Genomic DNA, 17,150 nt, shown 5'->3' with positions numbered 1-17,150 from the left:
ATTATGAAGTCAAACTCGGCAAAGAATAGTGCCCAACGGAGTTGTCTAGAGGATTGGGCTTTTGCGGTTTTCAAATATTGCAGGTTTCGGTGATCCGTAATCACAGTAACGGTGTGTCGGGCCCCCAGAAGATAATGCCGCCAAGCCTTAAAGGCAGACTTGATAGCCAGAAGTTCCTTATCAGTAATAGTGTAATTGATTTCAGGAGGCGAGAATTTGCGGGACCAAAATGCCACGGGATGCAACTGATTGGTTACTGGGTCCTTTTGTTATAGAACTGCCCCCATGGCAAGGCTCGAAGCATCAGTTTCAACGATGTAGGGGAGTTCGGGGCGAGGATGTTTTAAAATTGGTGCAGAGATAAATTTAGTCTTCAAATTCTGGAAAGCTTGCTCCGCCTCGGTAGACCATTCAAAACGTTTGTTTTTCTTTAACAAGGCGGTGATGGGCTGGACTATTCGAGAGAATTCGGGGATAAACCTGCGGTAAAAGTTAGCGAAGCCTAACATGCTTTGAACACCTTTTACGGAGGATGGTGATGGCCATTTGAGAATTGCAACGACCTTCTTTGAATCCATACGCACTCCGCTAGGTGATAATATGAATCCCAAGAACTCAACTTCAGTCACGTTGAAAACACATTTTTCCAACTTGGCGAAAAGTTTGTGTTGACACAATCTCTCGAGGACCATTTTCACGTGTTTCCGATGTTCAGATTCCGATGAGGAATAAACGAGGATGTCGTCAATGTAAACAACAACACACACATCTATGAGCTCTCTGAGGACATCGTTCATAAAATATTGAAAGGCGGCCGGGGCATTGCAAAGTCCGAAGGGCATGACCTGATATTCAAATAGCCCATACTTGGTGCGGAAGGCCGTCTTCCATTCATCGCCCTCTTTTACTCGTACCAAGTGGAGAGGCTCCTCTAAGATCCAGCTTTGTATATATGCATGCTTTTCTGACTTGGTCCAGGAGTTCAGGGATCAAAGGTAACGGATATCTATTCTTAACGGTGATCTGGTTCAGGGCACGATAATCTATACAAGTTCTAAGGTCCCCTTCTTTTTTTGGAACAAAGAACAAAGCTGAAAAAGCAGGGGACTTGGAAGGACGCATAAACCCATTCGCTAGGTATTGATCCAGGTATTGTCGGAGGTGAAGGTTCTCAGGCTTGGTGAGGGCATACATTCTACTACAAGGAGGAGTAGATCCAGGTATCAGGTCTATCTGGCAGTCATAAGACCTATGAGGAGGTAGAGAGTTAGCCTGATCCTTCCGGAAAACATCTTGGAATTCTAGGTATTCGGGAGGTAACTGGGGAGTCTCCGAAGAAATTGCTGCCAGTGCAACACCAGGTGGAGGGTGACAAACAGAGACACATTCTGGAAACTGAACCGTTCTTGCTCGCCAATCGATCTGAGGATTGTGTTTCTCTAACCAAGGTATTCCTAGAATAATCTGGAACTGAGGGGCCTTGATCACATCGAACACGATCTTCTCATGGTGTCCATCTTGACTTACTAGCGTCACTTCTTGAGTGGTATGCGTTACTGGTCCGGAGGCTATCTCCGTACCATCCACCGTAGTAATGACATCCTTTACAGCCTTGGGACAAAGAGTTCGATTCATCCTCAAAACCATTTCATGATCCACATAATTGCCGATGGCACCGCTGTCGACGTAAGCTTCAATCGCATGTAATCGATCCGGATGATCAGGGCTAATGAGGACCATAGGTATCACGAAATGCGAGGTCACGGAACTGGTTTTAACGCTCGGCAAGAGGACCTCTATTCTTGTCGGGCGAGGTCGTTTCCCTGCTCAGAGTTTGTGACCTTGGTAACTGCAGCTCCTACTGCCTTCTTGGCTGGTTTCACCGGACAGTCTCGAAAAAAGTGCCCTGAGTTTCCGCAATAGAGGCATAATTGCAACTGTTTTCTCCTTTCCCGCTCCTTTTGTGTGAGTGGTCCTTTCAGGCCCCCTATTTGCATGGGTTCCCCGGAGTCTACTCCTTTGGAAGGAGTTGGTGGTTTGGAAAATACTCGAGCATCAAACTTGGAACGATCGGCCTTCCTGTTCTGCAGTCTGTGATCTATTTGAACGACTAAGTCTATATAGTCCGAACAGTCTTGCGGGGGATTCACTACTTGGGCTAACACATCTTTGAGCTCTCCACGTAGACCTCTATAAAACAGCGTAATCCTTTTGTCCTCAGGCCATTGAGTTTCCACTATCAGTCTGTTGAAAGACGCAATATAAGCCAAAAGGTCTTGATTACCCTGTCGCAACGAAAGAAGCTCATTGTCCAAGGCCTGCCCCTGTGAATGTCTTGCGAACAGTTTTTCCATACTGAGCTGAAAAGCTTGAAAATCATGGAGAACCGGATCATCTTGATTAACTACAGGGATTGACCAGTCTGCCGCATTGCCACTAAGGTACGAAAGCACGAAAGCTACTTTAGCTTGATCAGTTGGAAAGGCTGCTGGCCGGCATAAGAAATGCAACCGGCACTGATTAATAAATACTGCAAACCTCTTTGGGTCACCAGAAAATCGTTCGGGCGGAGCCAGAGGTACATTCCCAGGTAGGTTGATTTGCACTGGATTCATAGAGGATGTTGAAGGAAGATTTGCCCCTGATGCGGGTAATGGGGTCTGTCCGGCTTGTGACTGTAGCAATTGTCCAGCAAGATCGTCTGTTCGCTCCTTGGAAATGATCAGTTCCCTTCTTAGAGCGTTCGTTTCCTGACGGGCTGCATGCACTTCTGCTCTTAGTTCCCCAAGTAACTGGGCTAGCTGATCGGTATCCGAGGTTTCCATAGCGCCTGGGCGAGAGTTTTGCAGTAGGCTTTGCGTTCTGTAACGCTCACCTGATTCCCGCAGAGGCGCCGGTCTTGACTGGGCGAATACCGTATCTTCAAAGGTGATGTGTAACACACGGTTGGCTCTTTGGGCTGGACCTCTGTGCACTGTATGTCTGACTCAAAGAGTAAGATGTCTGCAGATAGAAAATATGGGATTAATGAACTGGGGTTATTGGGTGTCTCTCTCTTCTTCCCCTTCTCTTCTCCTGTAGAACCCCAAAGGTTAACGCTCTCACCTTAGGTAAGTGAACGCCGAGCTCTCCATCTGCCTCGGGGCAGGGTGCCGTAACCAGTTTCTTCACTGGATAAGGGTGCAGGCCTCTTGACCTCAGAGGACTGCTGTCCGTCGTTTACTGCACGAACGGTAAGTTCCGAGTATTTGAAATGTCTTTAAAAGTCTTTTGTAATGATGTCTCTTGTTTTGCAGGGTTCCGGCGATGGCGGATGACGGGCTGAAGTGAGTTGAGGATGGAACCCGTGTGAGGAATAGAAGCGCCTGGAAGCACGTAAGTAAGCGCTTGTTGCCTGCTTCACGATGCGCACTAACTGTCCTTTTATCTTGCAGGTACAAGTTCGGAGCGGCTGAAGGGTGCCGGAATACCCACTGGGTTCGGCGTGGGAAGGAGTAATGGCACGTGAGTAATAAAGTTACCCAATGTCTTTAAACGCACCTACTTTTGTCTTTCAGATGCGGGATGCAGCGCCGAAGGCCTCCGGAGCGTGCGAAGAGTTGGTAAGCTTTTGTCTTTCAGATGCCGGAATGCAGTGCGAAGACCTCCGGAGCACGCGAAGAGTAGGTAAGCCTTTGTCTTTCAGATGCCGGAATGCAGCGCGAGGCGTTGGTGACAGCCGATGGACCAGGTAAGAGAAGCCCTGTCACTGAAGACCGTAATGCTAACCTGTTCTTTCTTGTCTTTATTGGTGTTGCTGAAGACTGGATTCAGGATGGTAAGCCTTTTTCCCTTAGGCCCAGGATCAGATGCAGAAGACACGATGAGCGTTCTGCTGCAGAGGATGCAGAATAACGCAAAGCAAGATTCATCCATCGGGTGTGGTTTAAATAGCCTCCTGTGGTGCTTAGGTGTCTCCTTCCACAGCCTCGCCTAGATAAGAAAAGAGTTCCTGCTTTCCAGAAGAGTTCCAGTGTTCTGAACCTAGGGAGTGGCTCCTGCCCCACCCAACAGGAAAAGTAGTCCCAAACAGAAGAGGATTAGAGGCTCAACTGGCAGGTAAGTAAGCAGCATGGTCTGCTGCAGGTAAGTCCACCCAAGCATTATGAGCCCGGCGCTTCCAGCGCTGGGACTGGGCATATTTATGAGCCTGGCGCCACTGGCACCAGGACAGGGTCCAAAAGGTCCCAATTGGGACTGGTTGGCACTCGGAACCTGGGTTATGGGTCTGCTTCCAAGGGAGTTGGGTAAGTCCTGACCTTTTGGAAGCAGAGATCATGACAGTACAGGCTTTTTAGCTACCAACATGATCTGGGCTACAGCCTCACGCAGGCTACTGTTTGGCTCCTCTCTTAGTGACCTCTGACTCCTGCCAGCATCTGGGTCAAGAAACTCAGCAGGCTCGTTGCTCTTTTCTGTCCTGCAAGCCCCAACCATAGCCACCTCCTGCTCTTTAACACACACAGCATTGGGTACTTGGCTTGATCACCTTCTGCACCTCCCACCTTGCTTCTTCTGCCCCCCCTGCTATGAAACCAATTCTCTGTAATGCTCCCCTATAACCAGGTAGTTTCTGTCTCCTATTATATGTTGGTTTGGCCAATACTTCTTGCAGTGCGAGTTTGGATTGGTTGGTCTGTGACAACATATGCCTAGGGTTGCATTAGTGCATGCAGAATGGTTCCACCTCCCCCCAGGTGGACACCCTTCTCACCAAGTATATCCAGGTGTTGTGTGCCTGTGTGCCATCCTCTCTTCAGCAATGTGTGTTCTCCCTCCGGTTCTGGTCTGTGTTCTCAGCAGGACGTGTGTGATCACGATGCGTTTGAATCAGAGTCCCCCTCCTTGAGTGCACTCTAGTTTTGAGTCCAAGGCTAGCAGCCGGTCTCTAGTGTTCCTGCCATCCCATACACACCTTTCCCAAGGTTTTCTCACCCTAAAACCACTCCTCCTGCATCTGATACTTTGGAGGATATTTCCTCATTTTTCTTGAAATACATTCCCAGGTGGACCCTACCAGGGAAGTCTCCCTGAAGGGGAGATGGCATGGTGCCTACTCAGGGTCATGGAGGAGCGCTGTAGGATCCCCATATACCATCTCCAGGGCTTGCATCACATAGCCGGTGGCTTCCTCTGGCCCTCAGATTTCCCAGGTCCTGCTCCATGGCCCAAGGAACCAAAGTTAGCTCTGTCACAGCTCCTTGGGACATATTCCTGATTTGGACATTTTGCTGTCTCTTGGTGCAAGTTAATAATTGCCCTTTATTTGACAGAAAACGACCTAAAGTCTATCTAAGCAGCAACATTACTGTGCAGAGGTCTTGCAGCTATTATACCCACCCTAGTGGACGGTCCCGTGTGATCGCACCCTGGCGCATGATGTGAAACTTCCCTTTACATGACTACTTTCTGGTACAGGAGAGCAGGCTCTTCTCACATTTTGCAAATTTCCAGGATGATATGTTAGCATATCTGTTTTGTCTTGTGTCTCCATTCCCTGGTCCTGTGTGCATGCCACCCTGATGGAATGCCTGGTGGAAGGCTGGTGAGTGGAATGTTGTGGTGTGAGTGCCCTGAACGTTCCATGGATATCAGGTGGTGGCTGAGACCCTCTGAGAGTGGGAGCCGGAGGATGTTTCCTGTACCTTCCTTTATACTTACCTTGTGACTTACTTGCTTGTTAGTACCTTGTCATCTGAAACTTAAGTAAAAGAGTTCACATCCCTACCTGGTGTCTCTGAGGTCTTCTTTAATAAGAAATAATAAAGGAGCCCCGCTGTCGAGTGTGGCTGGAAGTGGAAGCAATTAAGCACTCTTGAATCTCGTGGTGATCGCGCTTGGCAGCAGAGGAACTGAAGCACTGTGGCAATGAATTGCTGGCACCCGGTTATGGAGTACACCACAGGGTCAGTTTTAACATTTTGTGGTGGTGGTGTCAGTTTCCGTGCATGTATGTTGAAGGAAAGTGTTCAACTATGACATCCTTCATCCAGACTGTGTCAGAGGGCAGTACAGACCGGGAAACTATCTGTATGGATTCCTGCTGGTGAAATGCTTTTCGAAGTTTGCTTTAATAGGGCTTTGACGCCGGTTGAAGGGATCATTGCTCCAGGGACTTTTTTATTTACTTTAGCACTTATGTCATGTGAGGCCTGTTAACAGTACTTGGTTTGCTCTGTATGAATGCTGCAGTTTGCCTGTGTGGAGTTTGCTAGGAAGTGGTATGTGTGTAGTGTTGTAAGATGTCTTGGAGTGGGCGTTACTGTGGTGATCTTGGGTTTTGAGCAGTGAAAGTGAAAATGACATCGCCTCTTTTTAATAAGTTTGGGCCTATCTAATGGTTTCAGCAACATAAATGTTATATTTTGTGTTTTCAGTTAATACATGTTGCCTCCACAGAAACACCTAATATGATGCACTTTGTAGCTTAAGGCATGAACTAGATAAGAGCAGGGACCTCTCGTTTACCATGTATCTTAGGGTTCATTTACCTTTGTTTGTGTTGTGAGGCTAATTGTGTGTTGCGTGGTGCAGTGTCTACAGGAGAGCCTGACCTGGCCACGGGCCACCCGGGATGCTGGACATCCGGCACTTTGGGGGTCTTGTATGTTTTCTTTTGGGAGTGGTGGCAGGGTGTTGGACACCTGGTGGTGGTTGGACGTTTCACTTGCGGAGTGGGGGGTACCTGTTTGTGCTTTTGCAGACACTGATTCGGATGCCCGGTACCCTCAAGGGGGTGGGCCTCTTTTCCTTTGGTGCATTGTTGTGGGTACCCCAATGCTTAAAATAAGCAGTGTCGCAGAGCAATTTGCTATGCATTTCTGTAGGTTTGGCACTTGTGTAGCAAAGCTAGATATTTAAGTTACCTGTTCAATGAAAGCACAGCTCGCCCTGCATTCCCCTCTTCCCTCCAGAGCTCTCTGCACCCTCTTTTCTCTGTTCACTGCAAGTTCTAAGGGGTTAATGGAGAGAGAGTGCAGCAGTAATCGAACCCTTCACTCATGTGCCAAAAGGCCTGTGTGGGAGTGCTACGCACATTTCTTTTTCTTTGTCAAATAATTGTAAACCAGAAATAAATCGGGATAATACTGTTATTAACCTAACTGTATCCTATCTGCCAGAGACCAGTACGTTTTAGTTCTTTTTTTGTTTAGAAAGGCTTGCAATTAGTTCGTTTTTATTAAAAGGCTTCTTGCAATTACTTTTCTAAAAATGTTATAAGTTGCATAATGCATAATTTCAGTATTGCTTCATTGAAACACTGCATTGTCTCAATGCTTTACAGTGAAGTGTATCTAAATCTCAGTGTCAACCAGATTTCATTTTGTTGGGGAAGATGCATCATTGACTAGTGAACACCTTTGAAAATGTACATGACCATGCAGCGACATGCTTTGATGGCAAACCTAGTTCTGTGGCCTGCTGGTTACATACAGCTTGCAACTGGTGCTCAACCCATGAGCTGACCCCATACTCCTTGACATCTTACCATGTTGCTTTATACCCTCTACCCTGAAAGTGAGATGGCCACAAACTACAATACTCCACCTAGTTCTCTGCCCGCTACGCCATCCACTCTGCTTAGTCTTATACACAATGAATGCACACAGCTAACTTGATATTTACTTAAAGTAGTGATCAATAGTTTCATCCAGTCTGTACATCTACAGACCTACTGCAAAACTGTATACTGTAGTTGGCCTCCAGAGCTCACTTTGCTCTATGATTACGATTGCATTCTCTATTTTCACCTGCAGTTGAGAGCTGGCCCAACTTTTTTCATAACCTTTTAATCGGATCTATTTATTTGTGTCCTTTCATGCAGCTGACCGTTTTACAGACACTCATCCAGGGCTCGCTAAGTATTTTCACCCACTCACATAGTCGAGTAGATTTTAAGAAGGGCCAGTAGCATTTGCACGGGATGTTGAAACTTTTATTTAAACTTTACGTTGTTTGCAGTAAATGCCAAATACAAACTACTGTGCATGGCTGGCATCTGGGTGGCTGCAGTGTGCCAAACTAAAGTGGGTTTGTGGTGACATGCACCATTTTACAGAAAGTGCATTAAAATGTATTATCATGCGTTGCCATGGGTCTAGTGCATGTCTCTTCAGTCGAGTGGGCAAACTAAGTTACTCAATTTACAGGTCTAGTGGAATTTTAAAGAATTTGTAAGGCCTGGCTTATCTCACTAATGCTTTACTTCAGCGGTACACAAAACTGCTGTATTGTTGCTCATTTTATATATTGGGTACAAGTATCTTCTGGTGCTATTAAACACATTAGTACAAAATTGCAAATTAAATTGGTTTTTTTGCTAACCAAGAAAAATGTAATTAGCAAACTCTGCTAATCAATTTTCTGAAAACTAATATATGCCTTGGTACCCGAAGCCTTGTGTTCTGCTGTGTTTGGTTAGGATGGTGTTTTGGAGTTGTAGTTGTCGAGGTTGTACTGACGTTCAGTGTACCGCAGTTGCTGGTGGTAGGATGTGAGATGGTGGTGGTTGGTGACTTTATGGACTTGGAAGTTGTGGTTTTGGACTGGTTCCCTTGGTTAGTGTCTTATTGTGGGCCCGCAATGAGACTGTGAGTTGTGTTTGGGTGGTTTGCCTTGTTCTATTGCAAGACATTGAGGGGGTAAGGTTGGTTGGAGCGTTGCTCCTTGTTCTCAGGAATGGAATGAGTGGTGGGGGGAGTTTTGATGTTGGTTGGGACCTGAGTGTTGGTTGCTTTCACACTTTGGCCGCTTCACCAGATGGTTTCCCCTGTGGGCTTTATTCTGTACCTTGTTTAATTGTTTGCGTAAGGAGGGAGATGTGTTGTGTCTTGTGTCTTCCCTTCCCTGGTCCTGTGTGCATGCTACCCTGATGGAATGCCTGGTGGAATGCTTGTGAGTGGAATGTTGTGGTGTGAGTGCCCTGAATGTTCCATGGATATCAGGTGGTGGCTGAGACCCTGTGAGAGTGGGAGCCGGAGGATGTTTCCTGTACCTTCCTTTATACTTACCTTATGACTTACTTGCTTGTTATTACCTTGTCATCTGGAACTTAAGTAAAATAGTTCACTTCCCTACCTGGTGTCGCTGACGTCTTCTTCAAGAAGAGCACAACTTTACAATTTGCATATGCACAACAGGGCTCCTTGAGTCGATGTTATAGTCAAGAGCTCTAACAGCACAGATTTTTTGATGTTGCAATGGTCACACACAGTATCTATGGCTTGATGCTTCGCTATTCAAGACACATAAACTTTGGAAAAATAAGTTAATTATCCTTGCTATCCTGCAAGACAATGCAGTGAGTTAAGCGCTCGCATCTGGGATTTATCCACCAGGAGGAGTGTGAAATAAAGAGTGTTTTGCAGAATTTCGACCATTACTTTTTAACCTGCATATTCACATTTGCCTTTTTGTTTGTGGGGCACCCTTTGCCTGCAGTTTAGGTTTGGATTTCATGCCCGGACTAGAGATTAGTTTAAACCTCAATCCTTCATGGTGTGTTTGCAATTGTGTGAATTGCTCTCAGCTGGTGGTCACTGCTTCCTGGATGGGGAAGGCCATCTGTTTTTTTTTCGACCTGGTCTCTGTTTCATGGACCATTTCGAAACAGTTTGATTCCTTCTGTGGCAACTTTACTTTATTTCATGCTCACTCATTATCCAAGTTTGTATCTGGCAGGAACGTTCATTCTCCCATCAAATAAACCCTAAATATGCTTTGCTTTGGTTTCAATTTGTGAAGAGAGCTGGGTTGGGCTTTCGGTGATCCAGTGATTGGCAGAAAAAACATTCTTCGAGCTGCAAGATTGCACTGTTTTGGGATGGCAGGCCGCCACGACTGGGAAGGTGAGCACAACAGTCCAAGGATGGCGACAGCATAGTCGAAGCACTTCCTTTTGCAAGACTCTTTGTGGCCATTCGTGGCCTTACGGGACCCACGCCACGTAGAGAGAAGCTTGTAGCGAGAAGGTATGTTTCTGACTCTAAAACAGCCGGCACACACGCCTGAGGCCCACTTGTTCACAATTACGTAACACATTTCCTCACAAATATATATGGGGGATGGGTTTAGGTATTTAATTATGGTGGGGGATGAAGAGGGTTGCGGGGGCCACCCCCCTCGCCCACCTAATGTTTCAGAGGAAATTTGTTTAAAAAATAAATAAATTGCGAACAAATCGGCCTCGAGCAATTTCACCCGAACAAACAATGTACAACCAGAAAACCTCCCTGCGCATGGTACTGCATGATGTTGCATCATTTATGTGAAATGTGTCCACTGTTCTGATATGTCATGCGGTATCCACACACCGGATCTTTTTAATGTCAAGTCGTAAAGTGCCCTGAACCCGCAGGTGCGATCACCATACAACCAGAGGCGGACCCAGCCTCAATATCTTGGGGGGGGCGGGCTGGAGGACAGTTCGGAAAGATGGGCTGTGTGCCACCCCTTTTCCTCCGCCCTTCCTCTGAGCCCAGGACGCAGAGTAGCTATTACGCCTTTCTTTGACCTATTACGTGCATCTTTCATCCCACTTCAGAGGATATTTGGTTTCACAAAGAGATGCTAAATCTTTGGAGTCATGGGCCATCTCAACTCTGAGCCCAGCAGTTCATCATTTTGCCTTATCATATTGGGTATATTGATATGGCATAGGCGGGCTTTTGTACTCTGCCACTGTATGTTTGCTGATGCTGAATTGTTCATTCATAAATACCGCCCCTGCATACAACTGGGTAAGCGCAAAGGCAACCTGCCTTTGCATGAATACCGTCTCCTTGCGTGCGATTCTGTTGTTCAAGTGAAAACGGATTTGTACTCTTTTTGCCCTGGCAGCAATGTAATTGCGTACATATAATTGTCGCTCAAGCATCTGCAAGTGTACAGTAATCCAGCCCCTAGGCTACAGATGTGCTTGGCACTAAAATTACATTTAAAATCAATAAGTATCTTACAGTGCCCCGAGATATCATTCAGAAGCTTCTGTTCCAAAACATTCCTGAAACATCTTTGATGTTGCAACATTGTTAATTAATTTTTTTACATTTTGGAGCATGGATGTGTTTCCTTCCAGGTACTTTCTCATAGAAGAGGATCCTGTAACCTATGTGCTTTCTCCCAGCTCCCCTCTCTCTTCATCAAGCTGATGGGCTGTACGCACAAGAGCTTCCTGCATCCAACGCCTGCTTGTCCTTGCACTTCTGGGGTATTTGGAACCAGCCCCCACACACTAGTCTAATATAAGAACAATAAATCAGAAATCACCAGTGGCACACGATTTGATCAAACATCACCCCAACATTTCTCAGATTCTTGCGCAATCTTAGAGATACTTAACAAGCCTTCAAGGGGAGGCCATTTTGATAAACCCCTCAAACAAAGAGAAGTCTTTTCGACTACCTTGCCATCAACCTGTCTTCTAGATACCAAGAAGCGATTGGATTCACAGTGTTATATTTAATTTGAATGGTACATTTTCCGTAGGCTATGTTCCCAAGTTGCACCCCACTCATCTATTCAGCGTCCTCTTGCTATCCTCCTTTAACTGTTACAAGTAGTTCACGACTATGTAAAATACATTGGGCCTCATTACAAGTCTGGGTGCCAGGTCCGGGTCTGGCAAAAGGGGACTTACCGGGCCATTCTGACCTTGGAGGGCCCGGTAAATCCTTTTCGCGGGACCCAGACCCGGTACATCCCCATTCCCATTTGAGCCCCCATAGGGGTCTGACCAGGCGTTCCTTAGCGGGACCCACTGCAGACCTCATAATAGGGAGGCCCAAAATTAACGGTGCCGGTCCCTTACCGGCACCGTTCATTCCGTGGCCACCTGGGTCGTAATGAGGCCCATTGTTTATGATCAAAACCATGATTTTGTTGAATAAGACTGGAAGGATTCCCTACAGAACCGAAGATCACTGTTCTAAGGATGTATTAGCGAAGCTGCTTTCAGAGGAAGTTCTCAGTGTGTGCTCTTTAATTCATTGCTATGCTTTGAAACTCACAAGGGTACAAGGGTTGCACACTTTAGAATATGTCCCTGTGTTATCAACATCACGTATCCCTGCATGGAGTGCTTTTTTCACTCTTTGTCTACATATATGAATTTGTCTTTTTTTGTTGCTTTTTTTTGTTCTCTTGTTTAAGTCTTTAGTTTTGTGACATGAAGATGTAATAACATTTTCTTCTATTATTTCACCTGCCATTGTGTGTCTAAGGGTCTTTCTACTTGGTACTTGCTGGTGAAGAGTGTTACTGCAGCCTCGACTCAGTCTATTGGATTGTAACTGTAGAGAAGCTGTTTATACTTTATAGTGAGATGTGTTATGTGATGCGTAACCCAATTACACAAGGGGGTATCTGTCAGTGGCATGGCCCAGCAGAAAGCTGGAGGTGTAGAAAGCTGCAGACTCGATTGTGTACACACTCATATAAATAAGGACAATTATGCCTGTTAATTAATTCATCTTTTATGACACGCTTAATACCAGAGACCAGTGTCTAAGCACGGGACTGGGCCTCGAGTCTGTGTTGAGTTGCTTACAAGACACACGTGTTACCCCTGAGCTATTGGCCCAGCCCAATAGTTACAAAACTAGCTGTGAGTATTTTTCAATAGGCTTCTCATGAACAGTGCTAAGTGCATCACAGACTGATAAAAATGTTTTCTGTATCATGTGTGCTGCTGAGATGCCCTACGCCCAAAATGCACTGAGCGTAACACCCCATGGATGAAATGGATGATTTTAAAAACGTATTTGTTTGAAAAAACAAAATTATTTTTTGCTAATTGACCAGTTGGTTTAAAAATTGAAATTAAACCAAAAACGTTTTTTTAAAGCGATCTGACTGATCAAACAAAAGAGGTAGCCTGCCCAGGATTATTTTGAGCAAATACATCATAGATCCTGAGTCCTGGCCCGAAATACATCAGGTTGGGGGCCAGTTTTATAGCATCTGGGTAATTATTCCGGCGCGGGGAGCAATTGCAGCAAATCCTATGTTTACTCAGGTCTGGCACTCATAATTCACACCCTATGTTGGGCCCCCTCAAAAATGTGGAAATGTGGATTGTTAACATGTGACCGCTGTAGGACCAGTAATAAAAAAGGTAAAAATTAACATATGTTTTGGGGTTCTTGGAGCGTGGACGTATTGTGGGACATTGCTCGGCAAAGGGTAGGCATCATTGTTGATCTGTCTGTACCAAAATCAATTTTAATGTGTCTGACAAAGCTTGTACAAATTGAAATCTTCCTCTCAGTGCTCCATGGTATGCTGGGTTGTTGAAAATGCATTAGACCTCTGGAGTTGGATTACAAATGTATTTCAGTTCCTTAAACATACATCGCCCATTAAGGATGCTGCAACCAGGTCTAGAAAGGATGTTGGAAAAAAGACACCACTAAGAGAACCACTCTGACTGCTGGCCAAACAAGGAGCCAGGGTCAAGTCTATAACAATGATGCATACAAGTGTGTACAGCAGCAGTATTCCACTGTCTATCAAAGAGACTTTGTAGTACAACCAGAAACATCCAATCTGTCCCAGGGTTGTCCATCTTCAGGCCTCGAGGGCCGAAACATGTCAGATTTTCAGGATGTTCGGCATTAATATTCATGAGATAAATTTGCATACAATGATTATAAACGTAAGCATATCTTACTCATGAGTATTAATGAGGGATATCCTAAAACCCTATCAGGGTTCTGACCCTGAAAGCCTGGAGTTGGACATCCCTGAGCCACTCATCACTGGTGTAAGAAATCCTATTGCAAAGGTAGAACCTTCTTATTAAGAGACCCTGCACATTAAGGAACACACATGTCAACCAACTGGGGCAAATACTACAAATAACTCCCCACAGTTCAGGACGGGACTATACAGCTTTTTACTCTCGCAACAGGTCTCCTCCAGTCAGTTTTCTACAGTAGACCTTCAATTTACATTTGCAAGACTTTGCTGGTGTAGCACTGAATCTAAATAAAAAGAAGGCAAAGGTTGCAATGTGTTAGTTGCAGAACCCGTGGCATGTTTGCAATTGCTTTATACTGTGCTGCTGGCCATAATATATGTGTATTGATGATCATCCCATCTCGCTCTGCAGATATTTACAGATAAAAACCCTTCGGATCCGATGCATTCCTCTCTAATTGGTGTTGAGAAACTTCTCGAGCTGCACTCAGAGCGCAACTGGAACAGTTACTGCCTCTCCTACCTCTTCACCAACAGGGATTACAGCGGCGTTATTGGACTGGCATGGGAAGGAAAAATTGGTAAGAGAGATCTTAAATTCCTGAGGTGGCTGTTATTAGATTTAGAGCTCTATGCATGTACTAGCAACATGTCGCCATAAGCTTGTGCCCCTTGAAGCTGGGTAAAGACCTGGCAGATGACTGACCCGGTTTAGGTCAATGTCAGGACAAGGACAGATATACAATGTTCTCGCACATGTGCGGATACATGGTGCACAAACATATGTGCAAGGCATGTTTCAGCAGGTGTAGCTATGCACACAGGGGTGTTGCTAGGTCTGGAAAAGATCTGGGGCTACACTAATGTCGGGACTGTCGGGACTCAGGGCTAACTGTAGCCTTTTGGTTGTAGCTCCTGAGCTTCTATCCGGGACAACAGCCAAAAGACTTAGGGTTAGAGCCCCCGCAGGCACCCCCTAGCAACGCCTTTGTGTATTATTTACTATCATCATGTCAGGCAATCCTTGGCACCTGCAGAGAACCAGTGTCTTGTGTCTAGATAGAAAGATACCATGTGTAAGTCACTATACCTTTCACATTGTGTGGTGTAGACTGGCACCCAAATGGACCACCCCCATGTGATAGTGTGTACCAAATGTACCATGAAAGGGGTATAGCAGCAGAATGCAGCATAATGCTTCACTGTACTGCTATTCACTTTAGTGTTTGCCTCATGCCAGTGTGCAAACTAAAAGCTGGGCTAACAGGGATTTGTGTAAGCAGTCCCATCCAGCGTACCTCATCAAGATATACAATGAGGTGTATAGCAGAGAAACTCTGTGTGCCTGGCTATACAAAAGCTGGAGCCCTGCGGGGAACACCAGGCCTCTTTCCCTATATGCAGAAATAGGGCTTTCTGTAAGGAGTTTCATCTAACCTGTTATGCAGAATCACATGCAGTACCCTTGGGGAACACTACATGCAATTAAGACTACAAGTGTCAGTACAATTTCACCTTTGGTACAAGCCTGTACTACACAGTAATGTGGTAGCAGTGACTGAGCAGCCAGACATATCTCATGAGTTGAGTGAGCAGTAGAACAAGTTGCACATAGGACCAACAAATACAGTGATTCAAACAAACACCTTACTCAAGGTTTCTTGGTAAAAGAATATACATTTATTTTACACAGTTTGAAAACATTACACTAGCAAGAGAAGCTCAATATCATATACTAATAAACCACAAATACACAACCAAATAAGTTACTGAACAAGTTCAGCTCCCAGCACAAATACTTGCATAAGCAGGGCAAAGGGTTTCATTAAACTACAACCAGCAATTCAGTTCATATGCCTGGGCCTGTCATGATCTCTGCTTCCAAAAGGTCAGGGTTTTCCCAACTCCCTTGGAAGCAGATCCATAACCCAGGTTCCGAGTGCCAACCAGTCCCAATTGGGACCTTTTGGACCCAGTCCTGGCGCCAGTGGCACCAGGCTCATAAATATGCCCAGTCCCAGCGCTGGAAGCGCCAGGCTCATAATGCTTGGGTGGACTTACCTGCAGCAGACCATGCTGCTTACTTGCCTGCCAGTTGAGCCTCTGATCCTCTTCTGTTTGGAACTACTTTTCCTGTTGGGTGGGGCAGGAGCCACTCCCTAGATTCAGAACACTGGAACTCTTCTGGAAAGCAGGAACTCTTTTCTTACCTAGGCGTGGCTGTGGAAGGAGACACCTAAGCACTACAGGAGGCTATTTAAACCACACCCGATGGATGAATCTTGCTTTGCGTTATTCTGCATCCTCTGCAGCAGAACGCTCATCGTGTCTTCTGCATCTGATCCTGGGCCTAAGGAAAAAGGCTTACCATCCTGAATCCAGTCTTCAGCAACACCTATAAAGACAAGAAAGAACAGGTTAGCATTACGGTCTTCAGTGACAGCTCTTCACTTACTTGGTCCATCGGCTGTCACCAACGCCTCGAGCTGCATTCCGGCATCTGAAAGACAAAGGCTTACCTACTCTTCGTGCGCTCCGGAGGTCTTCACACTGCATTCCGGCATCTGAAAGACAAAAGCTTACCAACTCTTTGCACGCTCCGGAGGCCTTCGGCGCTGCATCCCGCATCTGAAAGACAAAACAAGGTGCGTTTAAATACATTGGGGAACTTTAATACTCACGTGCCATTACTCCTTTCCACATCTAACCCAGTGGGTATTCCGGCACCCTGCAGCCGCTCCGAACTTGTACCTGCAAAATAAAAAGACAGTTAGAGCGCATCGTGAAGCAGGCAACAAGCGCTTACTTACGTGCTTCCAGGCGCTTCTATTCATCACACGGGCTCTATCTTCAACTCACTTCAGCCCGTCATCCGCCATCGCCGGAACCCTGCAAAACAAGAAACATCATTACTAAAGACTTTAAAGACATTAGAATTACTCGAAACTTACCGTTCGTGCAGTAAACGACAGACAGCAGTCCTCTGAAGTCAAGAGGCCTGCTCCCCTTATCCAGTGAAGAAACTGGTTATAGCACCCTGCCCCGAGGCAGATGGAGAGCACGGCGTTCACTTACCTAAGGTGAGAGCGTTAACCTTTGGGGTTCTACAGGAGAAGAGAAAGGGAAGAAGAGAGAGACATTCAATAACCCAGTTCCTTAATCCCATATTTTCTATCTGCAGACATCTTACCCTTCAAGTCAGACATACAGTGCACAGAGGTCCAGCCCAAAGAGCCAGCCGTGTGTTACACATCACCTTTGCAAATACGGTATACGCCCAGTCAAGACCGGCGCCTCTACGGGAATCAGGTGAGCGTTACAGGGCCAAAGTCAATGGTTCAGAGTCTTTGTATAGGATAGCACAGTTCTGGTAGTTAACGGTTAAGTCTTTGCCACTGATTTTAGAAGAATTT

At 45.8% G+C, this 17,150-nt stretch overlaps 1 protein-coding gene across 2 annotated transcripts in view; it reads left to right on the top strand.

Moving 5' to 3' along the window:
• LOC138577770 (disintegrin and metalloproteinase domain-containing protein 10-like) overlaps positions 1-17,150 on the top strand; it is a 680,452-nt gene that overhangs the window by 392,941 nt on the left and 270,361 nt on the right. For both annotated transcript variants that reach the window (XM_069649653.1, XM_069649654.1), the window contains one exon: positions 14,150-14,318. In XM_069649653.1, coding sequence (XP_069505754.1) covers positions 14,150-14,318 — 169 coding nt within the window. The remainder of the gene's footprint in view (positions 1-14,149; positions 14,319-17,150) is intronic.

The sequence above is a fragment of the Ambystoma mexicanum genome, chromosome 1p (genome assembly GCF_040938575.1).
Source record: "Ambystoma mexicanum isolate Mex_15411 chromosome 1p, UKY_AmexF1_1, whole genome shotgun sequence".
NCBI lineage: Eukaryota > Metazoa > Chordata > Amphibia > Caudata > Ambystomatidae > Ambystoma > Ambystoma mexicanum.
Note: the sequence above shows the minus strand (reverse complement) of the source record. Positions and strands in the feature narration are given on the sequence as shown.